The sequence below is a fragment of the Musca domestica genome, unplaced genomic scaffold (assembly GCF_030504385.1).
Source record: "Musca domestica strain aabys unplaced genomic scaffold, Musca_domestica.polishedcontigs.V.1.1 43, whole genome shotgun sequence".
Taxonomy (NCBI): Eukaryota; Metazoa; Arthropoda; class Insecta; order Diptera; family Muscidae; genus Musca; species Musca domestica.
The window spans coordinates 5,809,037-5,830,667 of NW_026712332.1; the positions used below are offsets into that span (position 1 = coordinate 5,809,037).

Below are 21,631 nucleotides of genomic sequence, written 5' to 3' on the forward strand. Positions count from 1 at the left end.
GGATAATGCTTATTTTCTCTGTAGGATTAGAAGTAGTAATAGTTAATCATTTGAAATGTATTGCATATGTTCAGGAGAAATTTATAGAAATTATGATATAATAATTTAAAAGAACTTATCTGACTTGATTTCACAAATTTTATAAATACAAATTGTAATACTGCCGGAGGTGGGATTCGAACCCACGTTACTGGTTTCTAGACGGCGGACAAAGCCAGCTTCCTACGCCCTGGGCTACCGCCGGTGTTTGGACACGGTGTTTTATAAATAGGTTTTGTGTATTTACCGCCACGACCTTGGTTCAATCATCGGAACACTCCGTCACTCGGTTGAGAAGTTATTTTAAGAAATCGGATTTGTCTATGTGAGGTCGTAAAGCTTGGCTGAACACATGTAGCCTTACACAATGGCCGGTTTTACACAATTTCCAACTGTTGATAGATTCCCAAGGAAAAAACGGTTTTGCCGTCGGTAGTAATTAAGATAGTAGAAAAAATTGTCCAAAGCAAAAAGGTGAAAATGATGTTCCAACTGGCGGTAAATCTTGTTAACTGGATAAGGACAATTGTGGAAAATCTATAAAAATAAAATAACTGGTCTAACACCAAACTTGCATAGAATTTGTACGCCACTGCTTACCTTGTTTTTAATTTATTACTCTTTGAAGTCGATGGACTTCAAAAAAAAAAAAAAGAGATACCAATCGAAAAAAAATCAGAGGTCTTTTTTTTGGAGAAACCTTTTAAATAACTTTTTGTTAGTTTTTTCAATCCTGCTTATTTGTAGCGCTTAAAAAAATACCTTGAAATACAGTTTAGTTGTGTTTCCCAAGCAAATTGTGGAACCAATTTTACATAAAGTTTCCGGATTTCTTTGATATTTACGGATTTATATGCACTTTTTGTTAAGTTTAAAACAAGCAAAAATGAGTAGGTATTTTTTTTTTTCTCTTCGCTTAATTGTTGTTCACACTATCAGAACGAGGAAGCAAAAGAATGATTGTCGATTTGTTACAACTGAGGAGAGTGCCAAATTCGTGGTATTTGATTTTCACCACCAACATGCAATATTACGGCGAATTTAATTGACAATACACACGTAATTTATACTTTAGACGGACCGTTAGTTACTACTACATAGCTCGGAATTAATAGCTCCGCCTCTTATCCAAAACCGTAATATCGTAAAAAAAATATTTAGTTTTACAAAATAAAAATAGTTTGTTCTAACCGGGAATTGATCACAGGTCCTTACGCCCCGGAGTCCAGCACGCTTCCTCTGCGCTAACACTGCATGTGTGGCCGGATTGACACAATACTGGGATTAGCAGATTGGTTACATTTCCTGTTACATTTTCCAGGGCAAATGAGCAGTAGTATCCCAGCACACAATTTTAATACCATTGGCTAGGTGAGTTATTGTCGAAGCGTAGTTTCTCACAAAACCGAGTAATATCGATCTTTGAATTACGATATTAATCGGAATCAGAATAATTATGACCTTATGTCTTTGGCGTGGTAAGTCCCGATAAGATTACCATTTAAGTCCTCCAATTCGTAATAAACGTTTCCAATTTTTTTCGGACTTTGGCTGGTAGAAAAATGGGAGCAAGTTTAGCGTTAAATTTCTTTTCCGCATTGCTTTGTGCAAAATTGCGTCTGAAAACAGTTTGGCCAACAGTATAACTTATGGATCTAGTGCGTAAATTGTAATGGTCTTTATTATTTTCATGTGCGGCCGAAATACTACTTCGAAGGTCCTTCCGAAGAAGTTGAAGCTGATCTTCTTTAGAAAGATTTAGCTGGGGTTCATCAAGTAATTGCAGGTTTTTCAAGAGAGAGTAGGTATCTCCATGGGTGACCATGTTAAATCCAAATGTGGCAAAATATGGGGAACATTTAAGGGTTTGGTGGAGAGAATTCCTTAAGGAACAACTAATATACGACAAGTATTCATCCCATAGACGTTGATCTTTCTTCAGATATGCCCGAATACTTGCAATAATGGACCGGTTGACGCGTTCAGATGCGTTAGCCTGCGGCGAATAAAGAGCTGTGTAAATGTGTTGCACTCCGAACTTTGTTAAAAAGGAATTGAATTCGTTAGATTTAAATTGGGTACCATTATCACTGACAATTTGTTCCGGTACACCAAATGCATGGAAAATATTTTTCAGTAAGAATTCTTGAATAGGAATTGAAGTTAATTTCTTAAGAGGACATAACCAGTGGTATTTTGTCAACTGATCAAGGACAATAAATAGGCCTATGTGTCCATTTTTTGAGCGCGGATAAGGTCCTAAGATATCTACATATAACCTTTGAAAAGATCTCGTTGTTTGGACCAGCTTCCCCATTTAGGGTTTCAAAATGTAATTAGGGTGTTTGGAAATTTTACACGTTTCACAAGTTCGGATGTATTCACGAACATCGGTCACCATGCCAGGCCAGAAAAAGTGACGTCGTATAAGGTCCAGGGTTTTTGCCATACCACCGTGTGACGCTACAGGACTGTTATGGAACCTTTCTATCAAGGAGTGTCTCATTTTTTCAGGAATCCACAATTTCCAAGCATTATTTGTTTGGGCTGGATCACCAGTATAGTGATCTGTTCTGATATATACAAATTTGTCTATTAATTTAATATCGGGATATTTTGAGGAGTTATTCGTAATTTTATTTCTCAATATTTGATAGTCGTTGTCATTGAAGAAGGGGGAATCTAATTCTATTTCGGGTTCTATTTCGTCTATGGCTGAAATCTCATCAACAGGTATCCTAGACAGGACATCGGGTACTACATGATCCCGTCCCTTTCTGTGGCTAATTGTGAATTTATAAGGCTGCAATTTGAAAACCCATCTGGCTAATCTACCTGTTAAGTCAGGTTGTTTCATCAGCCATAAAAGTGATGAGTGATCAGTCACGACCTCAAATTCTTGTAAATCAAGGTAGCACCTGAATTTTTTAATGGCCTCAATTGCCGCTAGACACTCCCTCTCTGTCACACTATAATTTCTTTGAGCGGTGTTTAGTTTTTTAGACATGAACGCAATTGGACGTTCGTTGCCATCATCGTCAATCTGTACCAGTACTGCCCCAATGCCATAGTCTGAAGCGTCACAATGCAAGTAGAATTTTCGCGTGAAGTCAGGGTTTGACAAAACAGGTGCAGTGGTTAATAGGTTTTTGATGGTCTGAAAGGAATTCTGAGCTTCAGGAGTCCAATGGAATTTCTTTTTTGATGACAAAGTTTCAGTGATGGGAAATGTGATAGAGGAAAAGTTCTCAATAAACCTCCTATACCAGCTGGCTAGGCCTAAAAATCCTCTGACCTGCTTTACATTTTTGGGTACAGGCCAGTTGGCAATCGAATCTACCTTTTCAGGGTCCGTTTGAATACCCCCATCCCCTATAACATAACCCAAATATTTTGTTCTGGTTACACAAAATTGTGACTTTTCAATATTTAGGGTTAGATTGGCTTTTCGAAATTCTTGGGACAGACGAACTAATATGGCTAAATGACTGTTAAAGTCTTCAGAAACAATAACGATGTCATCTAGATATCCGAATACACAAAATCTAAGGTCTGGCGGAATAATCATGTCTACAAGCCGGCACATTGTCTGAGGGGCTGTGCAGAGCCCGAAAGGCATCACTACAAACTGATACAGTGGCCTTCCGGGCACTGTGAAAGCTGTAAGTGCCTTGGACTCCTCTGACAGGCCAATCTGCCAGTAGGCATTTTTAAGTCCAGTTTGGTTATAATATTTGCCTTAGGCAACCTCGCAAATATACCCTCAATACTGGGAAGCGGATACGCATCCTTCCTGGTGACTTGATTCAATTTTCTCGCATCTAAACATAAGCGAATTTTATTGGGCTTTACGACTAGTCGCATAGGTGACGACCATGCAGATTTAGAAGGCTCTATGACTCCAAGCGACAACATACGGTCGATCTCCTGATACATTAAATGCTCTACAGCCGGAGAAACCGGATAAAATCGCTGTTTAACGGGCTTGGCATCACCTATGTCGATACTATGTTGCAAATAAGAGGTTCTACCTAGACCTTGCTGGGTAAAACTTGGAAAAAGTTCTATGATTGTTTTCAATTGCACCTGTTGATTGGAGTTTAAAGGATATTTAACATCGGAATTTGGAATTAATTCAGATTTGGAGTAAGAGGACTCTAGAGTATTATCGAACAAGACGCCCGTAGATTCTACAGATGAGACATCAGGCAGTTGGCAAGGCCTATCCGACGGATTGCTAGTAATAGAATTATCAAATACGTCAGGGGCCAATGCGAAGGATTTCCAAAAATCTAGACCAAGTATCAGGCGTTGTGTTATGAAGGGCACTATTAATAATTTCAATTTGTGAAATTCTCCACGAAAATGCATATCAACACTCAAATATCCTAGTGTTTTTTGAATGGATCCATCTGCAGTCCTGACCGCTGTTTTTCCTGGGATATATTGGGGATAACTTGAAAAGTCCTGTGAGGCTAAATCAGATCCTATGCAGGAGATATTAGCACCCGTATCTAATAGACCATATTCAGTAAAATTAAGGAATTTTACTTTGGCATACAACCTTTTATCGGACGGAGAATTGACTATAGTAGAAATGACGTATTTTAAGGATTGTTTTCTTCGTCGAAAATAAAGTCGAAGCCGACAAGTGGACCTTTTTGGACGCTTAGATTTTGTGGTTAAAGGTTTTGATACAGAAAAAATGTGGTTGCGTTTCTCAAGATAGGTTTGATATCTTTCATGATATGGACGAATTGGGTAGAGATATTTATGAACAGTTTTTTCTTGATTTATATCTGGTTTAAGTATAGTGATATTAGTTATGGGGTATTTACTTGGAGAGGGTTCAGGTGCGACTTGAACTTTTAAGGAATATTGCTGTTCTGGTTTAGTCGTAAGGAGTTTTTTGACTGCATAGAGACTTTTCTCTTAGCACATTTCACACATTGTGGTTTGTATATATTTTTAGAACCACATCCATAGCAAAATACTTTTCGATCCTTGAGACAATCGTCCCAACAATGACCAATTTCATCGCAGTTCCAACATTTCAAAACATATGGCTCTTTATTGAGGGCATCTATACAAACATCCTTATTTGGTTCGTCAGAAACTATTCCGTCCGATTGTAGTTCGGCAATATTTCTTTGAGCTTTTGAGGTTGTATTAGAAAATTGATATTTCTGGCTTGAATTTTTTCTATAGTAATCCTCATTCATTAAGTTTTCTCTCATTTGTACCAGTTTCCTGAGATGAGGAATTGTTAAAATTGGGACATACAGAAGTTCGTGACGAATATCTGGCCTCAGATTTCGTACAAGAATTTCTACTAATTCCTCTTCGGGAATTGGCTGTCGAAGTTTGTCAGCTATTAAACATATAGCATCATAAAATGAATCAAAAGATTCGCCTGGTCGCATCTTTCTTCCTCGAATAGCTTCCATAAGATCAAAATTGGATCTAAGATCTTTAAACTGACAGCGTAAAGCGCCACAGAATTCATTCCATTGAATGGAATCCACATTTTTGTGGTACCTCCAGTACCATTCTTTAGCTTTGCCTGTTAAAATTATGGGTAAATTCTTACAAATATAAGTAAAGTTGTCATTCAAATGTTCTTTAGTTAGAGTCTTGATCCGATAAAGAAATTCATCAACAGATAGCCCACTGCTGGAACCATCAAATTGTAAATTCCAGTTCTGGATAATGAAAGTTACCCTATCTGGCCGTAAAATCTGTGAATTTGGTTCAGAACTAGAAGGTTTAGAAATATTGAGGGGATTCTCATTATCAAAGTTCGGTTGCTGGTTTAAATTCACACGAGAATTGTCATTCCTTGAATTAAGGTTTCTTGGAACAGAGGAAGTATTGGTTTGAAACTGAGTTCCAATGTTAAAATTTTGAAGAATTTTAATTATATTTTTTTCAATAATTTGATTGAGTTGAGAATAATCAATTTCATTGGATTTATTTGTGTTGGGATCTCGAATGTGAGCATTTTGTATTGGTTGGTTTTGCTCCGCATTTGAGAAATTCATAATATTATTGTTGTTGTCATTGGAAAATATCTGAGAAGTAGAATCTTCTATTAGTTCGTTCATATTATCCAAGTTATTGCTAGCATTGAGGTTTTCTGAGAGTAATGTCCGACTCAAATTTCTCGTCATTGGGCGATTAGTCGCCGTACCACGACCTTTCCCACGATAAGCTGGGCGAGATTTTTTTATAGTTCCTGTCTGGGTTGACATCTCATTGGATTCAACACAGTTAATAGGATACTTTCTCAGATTTGATAGTTCAAATGTCTCCTTACACAAAGGACACTGTGAAGAATTAGCTAAAGCTAGTTCTATGCAAGAACGATGGAAAATATGTTGACAAATGTCAATAATACAACACTCTTGAATTTGCGAATTTATCGCGTCTTGGCAATAATGACAGTTCAAATTCTCAACAACGGAGGTTCCACACTCCAAATTAGGATTCGGCATAGGACTTCTGAGTATCGACATTTTAAAGTTTAAAAATAATAAAAAAAACAGAAATGAAAATATATTTCCTTTACGAAAATAGATTAAAAATTCAAAACAAAAATAATATATAAACACACGTTTCTTACTTTTGTGGTGAGGCAATAGTGAGGAAAATACTGCTGGGTATCTAAGAATTGATTAAGAAATAATATCAAACTGGGCTATGGAGTAATTATAGGATTATAGACTGCTAACTATAAGACAAACCATCATTCTACAGATCCTCGAACTGATATTTTCGGACTTGGATTCGCCCCAGCAAAACCAAAGTGTATCCAGAATAAAATCAGGATGATGATAACTAAGTCTTGTAGAAAGGAAAATCTATAAGCCGGTAATTTACTTGAAGTACTTTTAACAAAACTACTTGACCTCATTTATACAGGTACAGAAAAGATTGAAAAAGGGACATCCCGGTCAGAAATTTCCGAAACCATCAGAAAACTGATAATCCTGAGAGCCTTTAACAATTATTCCGTACTCTGGCCATGACGGAAAAGAAATTTTAATAAAAATATTTGTTAAGGAAAGTTAGGACGGAGGATGTATGGGACAATTCGCTCTTTAAGGATAATGCAAACACATTTTTATATGAACTTGAATTCTTATTAAAGAATGCTATTTCGCTGTAACAAAGGATAATAAATTCCTTAAAGGATTCGATTTTTTTTTCGCCCCACGTTGGGCGCCATTCTATTTATGTAATGTCCAATCTCGACTCTCATTGATACTTTGTAAGGATATTCAATCCTTGGCTTGAGTCTTATCAAATGAACAGAAAGGATATTTAGTAGTAAGGTATTGATAACTAGTTCAAAAACAATCAGACTGGGAGCCTTTAATTCGCTAGCTAACAGTCGTGTATGGGGGGTTCGTGTCTGTTATTGATCTCAAACAATATCCTTCGGACATAAACAAAAAAATATTTTATTGTAGACTCCCGAGATATAACAAAAAAAAGTTAAATTTGGATGCACTGGTTTTCTGGCCAACTATTGTACCCCGGTTGGTCCAGATCATAAGGGAAAGCGATCGGAAAATCAATCTAGATACTTGTATAAAGAAACTCCTGATGTTTCTTGGAGTTTGTGCCTCTTAACCCTTACCCTTCCATGGTCTCAATGGCATAATGTTTTGTTGGGACCCCTAATGCAATTTCCTCCCTTCAAACTACCTCACCACAGTAAGAAAACTGATTATGGTTTAGAGATTCATCTTGTTATTACAAGGTGTATTTAGATATAAGCCATTAAAGGATTCTAGGAAATTAAATAATTCAAAAAAATATAAAATATATATAACAGAAGTGGTTATACATTTTGAAATTCATTTGCTTTAAATGTAATGATTTAAAACTAATTTCTTTAAAGCTATTTTTGTATTATGATTTATAAATAGGTTCTAGATGCAAGACAACTTGTCTTTAAACGAATCAGATGGATGAAAAATGTATATCTAGGATATTTCATAAATCATAAATATATTATATAATTATTTTTGTAATAGATATATAAATGTTAACGAAATGTTCGAAATTCGTTAATTTAATATGCATAAAAAAAACTAAAACTGGATAAGAAAAAAAAATGTTTCCTAACCTTAACTAATTTTGTGGATGTATTCGAGAGAGATACATATATTGTGATACCAAAATTACAAAAAAAAAACGAAATTTTAAGGTCCTTTTAAGACAAAAAAAAATGGTCTAAAGGACAATATAGAAATTTTAAGTTTTCGGAAATATTTGATCCTTCGAATACATCCTTTTTTAAGGACCCATATGCAAATATTTCAAATATTGATTATAATTTACTTACTTACATCGAATTTCTTATTTTTTTGAGTTTTTCTGTTGTTTTTGTGTTTTCTTAAAGATCTGGACAGCTACATACATTACATTGGTGTGATCGACGAGGCCTCGTAGAACATCTTTGTATGTGTTGTTGTGTGAAGGAAGGATAATGCTTATTTTCTCTGTAGGATTAGAAGTAGTAATAGTTAATCATTTGAAATGTATTGCATATGTTCAGGAGAAATTTATAGAAATTATGATATAATAATTTAAAAGAACTTATCTGACTTGATTTCACAAATTTTATAAATACAAATTGTAATACTGCCGGAGGTGGGATTCGAACCCACGTTACTGGTTTCTAGACGGCGGACAAAGCCAGCTTCCTACGCCCTGGGCTACCGCCGGTGTTTGGACACGGTGTTTTATAAATAGGTTTTGTGTATTTACCGCCACGACCTTGGTTCAATCATCGGAACACTCCGTCACTCGGTTGAGAAGTTATTTTAAGAAATCGGATTTGTCTATGTGATGTCGTAAAGCTTGGCTGAACACATGTAGCCTTACACAATGGCCGGTTTTACACAATTTCCAACTGTTGATAGATTCCCAAGGAAAAAACGGTTTTGCCGTCGGTAGTAATTAAGATAGTAGAAAAAATTGTCCAAAGCAAAAAGGTGAAAATGATGTTCCAACTGGCGGTAAATCTTGTTAACTGGATAAGGACAATTGTGGAAAATCTATAAAAATAAAATAACTGGTCTAACACCAAACTTGCATAGAATTTGTACGCCACTGCTTACCTTGTTTTTAATTTATTACTCTTTGAAGTCGATGGACTTCAAAAAAAAAAAAAAAAAAAGAGATACCAATCGAAAAAAAATCAGAGGTCTTTTTTTTGGAGAAACCTTTTAAATAACTTTTTGTTAGTTTTTTCAATCCTGCTTATTTGTAGCGCTTAAAAAATACCTTGAAATACAGTTTAGTTGTGTTTTCCAAGCAAATTGTGGAACCAATTTTACATAAAGTTTCCGGATTTCTTTGATATTTACGGATTTATATGCACTTTTTGTTAAGTTTAAAACAAGCAAAAATGAGTAGGTATTTTTTTTTTTCTCTTCGCTTAATTGTTGTTCACACTATCAGAACGAGGAAGCAAAAGAATGATTGTCGATTTGTTACAACTGAGGAGAGTGCCAAATTCGTGGTATTTGATTTTCACCACCAACATGCAATATTACGGCGAATTTAATTGACAATACACACGTAATTTATACTTTAGACGGACCGTTAGTTACTACTACATAGCTCGGAATTAATAGCTCCGCCTCTTATCCAAAACCGTAATATCGTAAAAAAAATATTTAGTTTTACAAAATAAAAATAGTTTGTTCTAACCGGGAATTGATCACAGGTCCTTACGCTCCGCAGTCCAGCACGCTTCCTCTGCGCTAACACTGCATGTGTGGCCGGATTGACACAATACTGGGATTAGCAGATTGGTTACATTTCCTGTTACATTTTCCATTAAGAGATAACAAAATAGTGATACAAAATATAACGCAAAAAAATGTAGGGCAAATGAGCAGTAGTATCCCAGCACAATTTTTTAATACCATTGGCTAGGTGAGTTATTGTCGAAGCGTAGTTTCTCACAATAGGCATTCGGTATTTTTAAGATTTTATCAGAATTTTTAACGGATTTTATTTTTTGGAAATTGTCAAATGGTGGAGGGTGTTAAAAGTTCGGCCCGGCCGAACTTATAGCTTTTTTACTTGTTAATAAATAAATTCAGTGTAGTAAAAATATTTGTTGAATCGTCATTTAATTATACTATGGTGAAAAATATGGACTTTATGGGGTCTCCAACTTACAATTTAAATGGCAAACAAAATGAATTCCCATCTTATGATAATGGGTGTATAATAGTAATTATATTTGACTATTCTGAAATCATTCTGCCCTCAATAATGAGATGGATAAAACTATTTTTACTTATTGAAATCACGCGAATTTTTTTTCAGTTTGACATGTTATGTTGTTTTGCCTCTATTTATCATCTTGTATTATAAACGGTGGAAAAAGTTTTCAATGTAGGTCGATGTTTCGGAGTGGAGTATAAAGGTACCTCCTGATTTTACCATATTTCAAAGGATTTTGCTAAAAATTTGTATTTGTGGGGTGAAAATCAACATATCTACAAATTTTAGAATTTTCTCCATGTTATAGTACCCCCTCAAGTACACCTTTTGGCGGACAAACAGACCGACATGGTTAGAGCGACTTATGAGGACTCTAATGCACAATCTAAGATGCAAATGGGTTTAAAAAGTAATTAACTTTGGCTGTTCTTTAATCATTCAGCCCTAAATAAGTGAATTCCAAATTAATGCTCATTTGACTGGAAAATTTTGCTACGATTTTTACCATACTAAAAATTAATTTGATCCCTTACATGGGGATACAATTGATATATACTTTTTAATAGATTTGTAGAGCACATTCACACATTTGAAAAATGTAAAACACTTTTAATGGACCAGTACGTGAACACTTATATCAGACATATCTGTGAATAATTATGCTTTGAAAAATATGCATAATAGACAAAAACTACGGGCCGGCAACGCCGACCGGGCCAGTTAGTAAATATAAAAAACACTACAAATGTACATTAGAAAACAGTAAGTCAAAATGGAAAAAAATCATGCAAAATAAAACATTACTATTGTACATTTTAAAAGTCAAAATGAAAATGTTAATATATCACATTTTACGCGGTTTTTTGGATATTATCCTTTTCGGATATGTGGTGTGCGCCTTAAAAAGGGGTAACCATGAAAATAATTGATAGCCAGAAGAAGAAGAAGAATGTTGTCAACCATTATTAGGGAACAGCTGTTTATTCCAATGACTTAAATGTCAATAAGGGGGAATAATTTAAAAAGAAAATGGACAAATTAAACGAGGAAAATGGCAGCCAGAATTTCCTGGCAGAAATTGTAAGAAAATTCTTTCCTTTTTATCTCATCAGCGAAGAAGATTGGATGCGTGGCTCCCAGCTCCCAGCGAAGTAAAACACCGGCATTTTTTGGCGATAAATTCCATAAGTAAAAGGAATTACATTTATTAATTTGATGTGTTCAACAAAATAAATGAAAAGAATACAAAATCCAAACCTTTTTTTTTGCTAAAAAGGCTTAAATCTTAAAACAAAATATAAATCTTAAAACAAAATATAAAATTTAAAAAGCTAAAATGTGAACATTTAAGAACTAAACCTGAAAGTATTCTTAATAGTTATACAAAAACTAAATAAACATCTTAAAGTTTGGCAAAATTTTAAACAAAATGAAAATGAATTAAAGTTTAAACAAAACAAAACTGAATTAAGTTTAAACAAAATGAAAATGAATCAAAATTAAAACAAAACGAAACTGAATTAAGCTTGAAACAAAACTTAATAAATACAAAGAAAATTAAGAAAAATCTTAAAAATTAAGTCCTGGCAGAATTTTTGGAGTAAAGAGCCACACCATCGCCCATCCAATCCATCGAGGGAGGCGCAGATTTTCCGTCACTGCTATACCAGCGTGACTTGGTATCTTCCCTATAGACGTCACTATAAACTCCGGACAGACAGACGGACGACGAGGCGACATAATTAGATTCCGCGGTTTTCCTGAAAAGAAAAGTACAATTTTTAAATAAAAAGGGGTAAACAAAAGAAGTTTAATTTAAGATTTACTCGCCTGGTGTTGCAGTGCAGGATCCCTCGTTGAATTGAGCTCATTTCGAGGTTAGGTATCCACCTTTTTTTCTCGTCGATTGTTTTTGTGGTGTCGACATACTGCCTTTTGTTTGTCCTGGCCTGGAATTGGAAAATAAATTATCATTTTTTTAATCTTGAACCGGGAATGTAGTTATAAAGCTAAACTTCATACTATTACGTACTTACTCTTTGGGAAGAACCTTGTCCATTAGCTGCCGTCAGTGGTCCTAACTCTTGATACCCGCCATCGAACCCTGAAAAGGAAAAAGAAAGAGAAGGAGCCTAGAGTTGGAATTAATTTTTTTTATGGAGTTAATAATTACGTTTCCTGCTTTTTTTCATTGATTGATAGTATAAATCAATATGTAATGTACAATAGGTGTAATAAAATTGTATACTTCCAAATGAAGATGATGTCGTTGGCTTAAGGCCATTAAGAAGGTGGTAGGGATGGTTTAAACGGAGGTAAGTGAAGGGTCAAATTTGGGACGTCAGGGAGTGGTGACGTCATGGCGAGAGGTGTTCTCGGTGGGAGGGCTATCTCTTGGTCGGACAGCCGCCAAGAGAGCTGTTTCCGGAGGAAAGAATTGGGTTAAAGTGAGTTTAAGATTGAGTTTTTGGTAGACAAGTGTAGTTTTTTTTGTATTTTTAGGCATGTTTCAGGCTTCTAATAATATTCCCCTTTTAGATATTCGTGCAAGCCCGGTATGATATTTTTTTTGTGTTCAACCGAAAAGGTCTTCAAGTGGCAAGAACCACCCCTCACCCGACGAGCCATAGCCGCGCTAAACGCCAGCATACCGGCAACGCCACTTAAAGCCAAATATTGCGATTTTTCGTCATCCTCGGAAAACGGTTGTTACAAAATGGCGCCCAACGTGGGGCCTGAAACATGTCGTTAGTTTGTAATAGTTGTTAGTGATAGTGTATAAATGTGTTTTCCGTATATCTTCGATGAGACCCGTTTAGGTTACATTAAGAGTCCCTGGCGCGATGCTTCATCGAAGACGCGAGAAGACATCATTTATTTTTCAAAAACAAATATGAAACTTGTTCCTTTCTAGTGGCTTAGTCGTGCTAATTTGCATTTACGTCTAATCGCACTAGTATTACTAATTTTGTTTCATATTTATCTACAGTTAAAATTTCAAATAACAAATTCGTCTGGACGAACAGTTCTCATTTGTGGAGACCCGTTCAAGCAGCCTATAAAATGGCAGGTGACGCGCTGCTACACGAATGTGAATTGTTAGTCTCAATCGAATTTGTAGGTTTAGGTTAGTAGTATTTCCTTTTTTATACAATTCCAGTACCCGGAATTAGGTAGCGGACCGCAGACATACCGGAGTTTTCCTTTGGTCCTGCGACAATCTTGGTTTTTGACCAGGGGCCGTATTGTCATGGAATTTCTTAGGAAGGTCTGGGGAAAGCCGCCTATTCCATATTCCAGTTAAATTCCTCAGTTTTTTCCAGTAGAACTCACCGAAACCCTGTGGAAAATATTTTAAAACAGTTTAAAATTGGTATTCCTTTAGAAACAGTATATTTGACCTTCACTTACCTTTAAGTTTACCTTTTATCCCACCACCTATCTTTAGCATTTATTTATTTTTTTCAGTCAATTTCGGCTTGAAGGGTTGATACGCCGTGTCAATTTTCAAAGGGCCTGTGAATGTGAAAAAGTGTGTTAAAAATTAAATCGAATTAAATTTTATGGAATAGGAAATTAAGTTTATTAAATTTGAAACTGGTACTTAAAGTTCTATAAATATATTTTTTTTTCAACCTCAAGGTATTGCCTGAATTCCATAGAAATACCTTGAATTTTTTTTTTTTTTTTCATTTGAGTGAAGTTTTTGGCAAAAGCTTAATTTTTCTTTTAGTTTGGAAGAATTTTGTTTTATAAGAGGTTAGGAAACAACAGAGTGGAATATGCCCAGCACTAGGTCTACAAATAGGGACTCAACTGGCAGGCCAATTTTAGGTCAGAATAGTGTAGTCGCCAGTGCGGTTGTCACGACCGCTCCTACTGTTTCTGTTACCACTTATACTCGAAGTGTTCCCATAACGACGCATACGGTGTCGACTACAACGCCTGGACCGATGCCTACCAGTTCTTCTACAGCACCTCCAATACCGTCGGTTTTGCAAGACGCCGCAAATTCTTTCAACACGTCGTTCTGGTCACATGGAAGTGTCCATTCCCCGAATTACAGCGTGTTGACTGGATTGCAACAGCCATCTTTGGCACCCGGTGTGCCTACGGGTCAGCCAGCAGTCAGTACCGGAGTGCTAGAAATTATTAACACTGCAGTCGGATTAGCGCGGCGCGAAATGCGCGAGGAAGTACGGAGTCTACTGGGAGTTCCTAATGCCATACCGTCATATCGGCCACCACCAGCAGGTTATACAGCACCAAATTATGCCCAAGGGCAGATGCCCAGCCAAGCATCCATTCCCAGTGCCTTAGCAGCTGGTCAAGTAACACAACCACCACCACAACCTAATTTGTCGGGACCACCACCAGTACAAGGACCACAGTGTGGACCCCATGCATTTGCCGCATATAGACCACCACTTTTTAGCAACATGGAGTTTCCGCCCGAAGGAGGCAATCCATATGGTTTTTGTCCTCCAGCCAGTTTTTACTCTGAGTCCAGCGGACGGTTAAATTTGGACAAGTGGGGTATCCGTTTCGATGGCACCGAGAAGACAGTGAATGTCCAAGAATTTATATTTCGTGTTGGACAGTTGAAGAGGGATTTCAATTGCCCGGAAGACGAATTCTTGACGAAGTTCCACCAGCTTCTAGACAAGCCAGCCTTGGATTGGTATTGGAACCAAAGGAAGTTTGTCAATTTTCGTTCGTGGAGCGAGCTTGAGACTGCGCTTTTGAACCAGTACCAGCAGTATGAGAATGAGTTCCAAATACAAATGAAAATTCTGAACAGACGGCAACTACCTCATGAGACGTTCGACGATTTTTATAATTCCGTGCTGAAGCTTCGGACCCAGCAGAAAACGCCTTATCAAGAGCACGACATGGTAGAGATAATGCGGGGTAACTTGAAGCCATCTTTAGCCCAAATGATTTTCTCAGCCCAGATAAGAAGTCTAGGGGAGTTTTATCGCCAAGTTAAGAGGGCAGAAAACTTGATATGGAGCCAGAGGCAACATCAGCAGCGATATAACGTTCCTCAGAGGCTACATGAGCTTGATTGGCAGCAAGAAGAAGTCATACCAGAAGAGATGGAAGTAGATGCGATTAGTACACCGGCGAAATATAAGTGTTGGAATTGCGGAGTGTGGGGACACAGCTGGATAGATTGTAGGGAGAAGCGCAAGTTGTTTTGCTACAAATGTGGACAGGAGAATGTAACAGTTTTAGATTGTCCTAAATGTCAGGGAAACAAGTATCGGGGCCCACCTCCAACGGGGCAGGTGAGGTCAACCCCGGTATAGCCCCAGAGAAATCAAATAGTTATAGCCTTAGTGATAAGATAGTGGTATTGAAGAACATGAATTTAGAGAAATTGAAATCAGAAGCAGTAAAGAATTTGAGGGAGATTAAACCACTCCATGTTAGAATTAAGGAATATAATGAGGCTAAAGAACGAATTTTTGGAGAGGTTTCTAATAAAGTGAGGAAAGCTAGAGAACGCTTTAAGAGAAGAAAAAGAGTTAGGAAAGAAATTGCATCGGCTACATTGTATGAGGGAGATGATACTCGCCTATATACAAAGCTTACGATCAACGGACAGGAGTTGGAAGGTTTGTTGGATAGTGGTGCTACGGTGTCTTGTTTGGGGAAGAACTGCCTTAGTTTTGTAGGAAAAGCAGGATTGGATGTAATCCATTTTCATTCTTTTATAAAGACAGCTGATGGTAGTCCACATCGAATCGTTGGAAAAGTGGCTACAATGGTCAATTTCAATAAGCAGCAGAAACCTATCATTTTCTATCTAGTGCCTTCTCTGAGTCGTGAACTTTTTTTAGGAGCCGATTTTATGCGTAGTTTTCACCTCTTTGCTCAGATTGACGGGTTGTCCCTCCATCAGGTGAGCCTCTGTGACGAAGCCGATGAGATCAGTGATGTGAAAACCCATATATTGTCCGATGAGCAACGTTCGCGTTTGCAAATTGTGAAGGATAAGTTTCCATGCTTTGCCAAGTATGGTTTGGGAAAAACGAATGCTGAGGTCCACTCAATCGATACTGGCGATGCAACTCCGGTGAAGGATCGACATTATCCAGTGTCCCCGGCTGTGCAAAAGCTCATGTACGCGGAATTGGATAGGATGCTTGGCCTGGGGGTAATTGAGGAGAGCGAAAGTCCATGGAGTCACCCCGTTACGTTAGTCCGAAGGGGTGAGAAAAATCGGTTATGTTTGGATGCTCGTAAACTTAATGCGCTTACGGTCAAGGATGCCTATCCATTGCCGCATATAGAGGGTTTGCTCAGTCGGTTGGGAGACACATATTTTATCTCCAGTGTCGACCTCAAGGATGCGTTTTGGCAAATACCCCTGGACCCGTCTAGTAGAGAGAAAACTGCATTCACAGTGCCCGGAAGACCACTTTATCATTTTACGGTCATGCCTTTTGGTCTGTGTAATGCGGCCCAAAGGTTATGCCGTTTAATGGACAAAGTGATCCCCAGCGCAATCCGTGATAGAGTTTTTGTCTACCTGGATGATCTGTTGGTAGTTTCGCCCGACTTTGATACCCACCTACGGTTGTTAGAGCAAGTAGCCGATTGTTTGGCGAAAGCAGGGCTCACCATCAATGTATCCAAGTCGAAGTTCTGTTTCAAAGAGCTTAAATATTTGGGATACATTGTTGGCGGTGGCAAACTGAAAACTGATCCGGCGAAGGTGGAAACTATAGTAAAATTTGCATATCCGAAAACCATAAAACAGGTGAGAAGTTTTATGGGTACCGCAGGGTGGTATAGGAGGTTTATAGCCGACTTTGCCACCATTGCGGCTCCCATCTTCGAGACCCTCAAAAAAGGAAAAAGATTCAGTTTCACGGAAGAGGCCAGGGTAGCATTTGATAAGTTGAAGCAGGCTCTTATAAGCAGTCCCGTGCTTACACACCCGGACTTTACCAAAAGATTCTACGTGCAGTGCGATGCTTCAGACTTAGGAATAGGAGCTGTATTGTTTCAAAGAGATGACGAGGGTGAACATCCGATAGCGTATTTCTCGCAAAAGTTAACTTCTGCTCAGAGGAATTATTCTGTTACTGAGAGGGAATGTTTGGCAGTGGTGATGGCCATTAAAAAGTTTAGGCCATATATAGAGTTAATGCCCTTTACAGTAATAACTGACCACAGTAGTCTAAAATGGCTCATGTCACATAGGGATCTTTGCGGAAGGTTAGCCAGATGGAGTTTGCACTTGCAGGGATATTCTTTTGAGATAGAACACCGTAAAGGCACACAAAATGTAGTACCCGATACGCTGTCTAGATATGATATGGAGGAGATTTCTCTGGACGTTAAGTCGTTAATCGACCTTGATTCACCAGCTTTTAAATCAGATGAATACTTAACCTTGATAGATACGATTGAAAGCAATTCTTCACAACTTCCTCATTTAAAAGTGGTTGAGGGTTTTGTATATAAGCGAACTCAGTTCTATGATGGTATTCCCCTCAACGAAGATTTCGCTTGGAAGTTATGGGTACCCAGTGAAATGACCCAGCAAATTATAGAAAACGCACACTGCCCACCCCAAACATCTCATGGAGGTTTCCACAAAACACTTCGAAGGATTAAAGAGTATTTTTTCTGGCCAAACTTGAATACGCAAGTTAGGAATTTTGTTCAGGATTGTGTAATTTGCAAAGAAACAAAGCCAGCTAATGTTACTCTTCGGCCACCTATGGGAGCAGAAACAATTACCGAAAGACCTTTCCAACGAATTTTTATAGACTTCTTAGGTCCTTATCCTAGAACCAAAACAGGAAATAGTTTTATTTTTATTGTGGTAGATCACCTTTCAAAATTCGTCCTATTAAAGGCCATGGCCAAAGCAAATTCCAAAAACGTAGTGAAATTTTTAATAAGTGAGGTATTTCATAAATTTGGAACCCCTGAAGTAATTGTCTCCGATAACGGGAAACAATTTATCAGCAAAGAATTTGTAGACATGGTTAAGCTTTTTGGAATAAATCATACAAAGACCGCTTTTCACTCTCCTCAAGCGAATGCCTCGGAGAGAGTAAATCAATCAATTTTGTCAGCAATTCGAGCGTATTTGGGAGAAGATCACCGAGAATGGGATCGAAATTTGTCAGAGATAGAATGTTCTCTGCGATCTTCTGTACATAGTTCCATCGGAACTACCCCTTATTTTGCGCTCTTTGGAGTTAACATGATTAACCATGCCAGCCTTTACAAACTAGCCCGGAAGCTTAAACTTCTCAATGACCCCGAGACAACACTCATTCCAAACTCGGTAAAACAGGATCTTATCAGAGAAAAGATAAGAAATAGTCTGCACCAGGCATACTTGAGACATGAGAAGTCGTATAATCTTAGAAGTCGTCAGGTCAAGTTCATCCCAGGGCAAGAAGTTTTCCGAAGAAGTTTTAGGCAAAGTGTTTTTAAAAATAATTATAATGCTAAACTTGACAAGAAATTTTTCAAGTGTCGCATTGTTAAGCCAGTTGGGAAATGCCTTTATGAAGTCGAAGATCTTAAAGGGCATCCCCTCGGCGTTTTTCACGCTAAGGATTTGAAGCAATAAATGCTTACTAAATGATTAATCTAATTTTTCTTTTGGGTTTTTTTTTTGCATATATATAGCGACCGAAGTCTAAAGCATATATATATGAGGATAGCATGTGTTTTTTTTAATTAATTGAAGTTTAGTTTTTTTAAACTAAAGCGGAGATCTCAGGATGAAATACTAATCCGCAAAGTCTACACGAAAAGTATATGAAATTGAATTCTAAATCTAGCTTAACTAAAATTGCATCATTTTTCTCCAATACTCACCTGAATTTTCCAAGAGTTCCGGGAAATCCGTTCGAATTTAGTTGAAGTAATACCTGCATTGGAAAAAAAAACAAATTTCAATAGTATTATTTAAGATATAATATTAAAAGGACTAACCTGAATTACGACTTACGAAATGTCCTTTATTATTCCTAAGTTGATACAAGCTGTAGGGCAGCTTTCTCTTCATTAGTGATGTGTAGTTGAGTGTATGGGTAAGGGTTGAACCCAATTTCTCCAATTTTTAGCCATAAAAGTAAAGGAAAAAGAAGGAATTAGTGAAATGTCATGAGGTAATATGGTTGGAAAAATAAATGTAATGAAATGAACATCTCAAAAGAAAGAAAAGAAATTAGAAATGAAATGCCATACTTACAAAGGGGTTTGGCTGAAATTTTTTTATAAATTTTATGTTTATAAGAAATAGAGTTCTCATAATTTTTCTCATTTTCCAGAGCAAAATTACAAAAACTACGAAAGAGAATTAAAACTACATCTTACGTTTATCTTAGCGCCGACCGTAGTCCCACTTAGGTCTCGCTTAGAATTTTGGATGATGGTGTAGTTCGGAACCCTGTTTTTTTATTCGAACAGGCGTCCAATCTCCTAGACTCTAACAGCAGAAGTCAGAATTTCGAAGTCAGAGTACGAATCAAAGCACTCCGGGTTTGCCGACTCTAGCTGATGTCTGCGCTTTCGGAGCAGTCACGTAGTGACTGTCCTTGACCATTAGTGCAATTCCCCTTTCGCGATAGGTACCGCAGTAGCCGTTTGCTCTATGGCACGGGCCAGGGAACTGTTGTACACGAGGTCGCAGATCAGTCCGTCACTCGCCTTACGACGCTCGAGTCTGGAAGCCGGTAGACAAAAAGAAACAAATACACCTCAGTGCATTCGTAAGCCATCGTATCCGACATTCTGGCTAAAGCTGAAGGTCCAGGCGATGGTACACCTGCTGGAAGAAAAGTAGAACAGGATTGCTCGGACTTACCATCCATTGTATTTCCTGTTTTTGCAGGTCAGGCCAATTCCACCGCCTAAAGGTAATGAATGCCTGGAAAGATAAAAAAATAACTTATTAATATCTTTTGTTTATACAATTTTCAGCATTTCCATATCTACTTACCTTTTGTGAATTAGATATCCAATTCGGGCAACTTTTTGGGTTGTCTTGTGAGATTATGGAAAACTTTTCTTGGTTTCCATAGGAGGCCACTCTCCTAGACACCAACAGCAGAGGTCAGAAAGAATACGCTGGATTACGATAGAAGCATCCCAAATTTACGGACTCTAACAATATGTTAACGATTCCTGAGCAGTCAATTTATGACTGTCTTTGACCATTTGTGCACTCTTCCTTTGTATACCCATACGCATCCATGGCACAAGGCAGAAGAGTGTTGTACACAAGGTCGCAGAGCTGTCAGTCATCGAATTATGAAGATAGAGTCTGAAATCGGGAAGACAAAACCAAACACACCTAGGTATATTTGGAGTAATGTCGTATCCAACTTTCTGACCAAAGCTGGGGGTCCTAGTTGATGGTACCCCTACGGAAAAAGAAGACACCATGCTCAACTCACCTTTCTTTCAGGCTAAACTCGTGCAAAAAAATCTGTAAAGAGAAGAAAAAGAAAATAAGTATTAGTTCTGTGTCCTAACGGTGGACTATGATTTAAATTAAAACGAAGAGAGAATTTATTTATTTTTGTAATTTTTTTATTTCTTTCAATTTAATTCCGTTAAAATTTTAGAATATTTCACTTTATTCGTCACATCAAATTCACCGAAGTCCAATTTTATATAATATTTTCGGTAACTTATTCGGTGATTCACAATAATTTTTTTAATATCATTGCTTATTATTTTATTTCATTTTTACGACACTTCAATTTTTTTTTCTCTTCTTTAAAATCTTGCAAAAATTTTTTATTGCACTGAAATTTTTTTTTTCACATTTTGTTATTAAAAATAGACACAATAGTTGCTTTTTTTACGTCCGTCCGATTTATATAAGTTTTTCTATTTTTTTTTTTTTTTTTTTTCTCTGTAAAAATTTTCTTTTTTATTAAAATTTAATTTTTTATATCAAAATTCAGGATATTTCACATAATTTTTCACTTCAGTTTTACCTAAGCCAAATTCTTAAAAGAAAATTTATTTTCATTAAATTCACACTATTTTCAATTTCATTTTCATTCACTTTTCTTTTTCATTCATTGTTTAGACATTGATTCGCACAATTCTTAACTAGTAAAAATACTTTTTAATTTTTTGTTCATTTCAATTCAATTTTTCGCACTATTTGTCTTTAAAGAAAAAAATAAACACAATATTTGCACACATAATTTAGGTCTGTCTTAATTTTTCACTAGTAATTATTAATTTCCGACAATGATCATTAATTATTCCTTTTGCACTTCACTTTTCACTTTATTCGTTTTTGCAGTTTGTTTTGTTTTCACTATTTCAATTTTCTTTTCTT

At 36.9% G+C, this 21,631-nt stretch overlaps 1 protein-coding gene and 1 long non-coding RNA gene across 2 annotated transcripts; one reads left to right on the forward strand and one right to left on the reverse strand.

The window, feature by feature from the left end:
• The first annotated feature begins 11,183 nt into the window (after positions 1-11,183).
• Positions 11,184-12,549, forward strand: LOC131804390 (uncharacterized). Its single transcript, XR_009343110.1, has 2 exons — positions 11,184-11,735; positions 11,816-12,549. It is a non-coding gene; the product is annotated as an uncharacterized LOC131804390 (long non-coding RNA).
• Positions 11,773-20,183, reverse strand: LOC131804387 (uncharacterized). The gene is made up of 7 exons (XM_059127224.1): positions 19,264-20,183; positions 19,147-19,199; positions 13,702-13,806; positions 13,454-13,630; positions 12,327-12,394; positions 12,121-12,239; positions 11,773-12,050 (listed from the first exon to the last, which is right to left on the reverse strand). Exons 4-7 carry the CDS (start codon positions 13,479-13,481, stop codon positions 11,867-11,869), a joined length of 399 nt encoding a protein of 132 aa, XP_058983207.1. The 5' UTR covers positions 13,482-13,630; positions 13,702-13,806; positions 19,147-19,199; positions 19,264-20,183; the 3' UTR covers positions 11,773-11,866.
• Positions 20,184-21,631: the final 1,448 nt, after the last annotated feature.

What these genes read in the sequence shown, in the direction of transcription:
- LOC131804387 (XM_059127224.1), bottom strand. Translation starts at nt 13,481, where the DNA reads ATGTCTGCGGTCCGCTACCTAATTCCGG. An exon ending in GACAAGGTTCTTCCCAAAGA is followed by an intron (nt 12,240 to 12,326) that starts GTAAGTACGTAA and finishes TTCCAATTCCAG; the next exon opens with GCCAGGACAAACAAAAGGCA. An exon ending in ATCCTGCACTGCAACACCAG is followed by an intron (nt 12,051 to 12,120) that starts GCGAGTAAATCT and finishes TTTTCTTTTCAG; the next exon opens with GAAAACCGCGGAATCTAATT.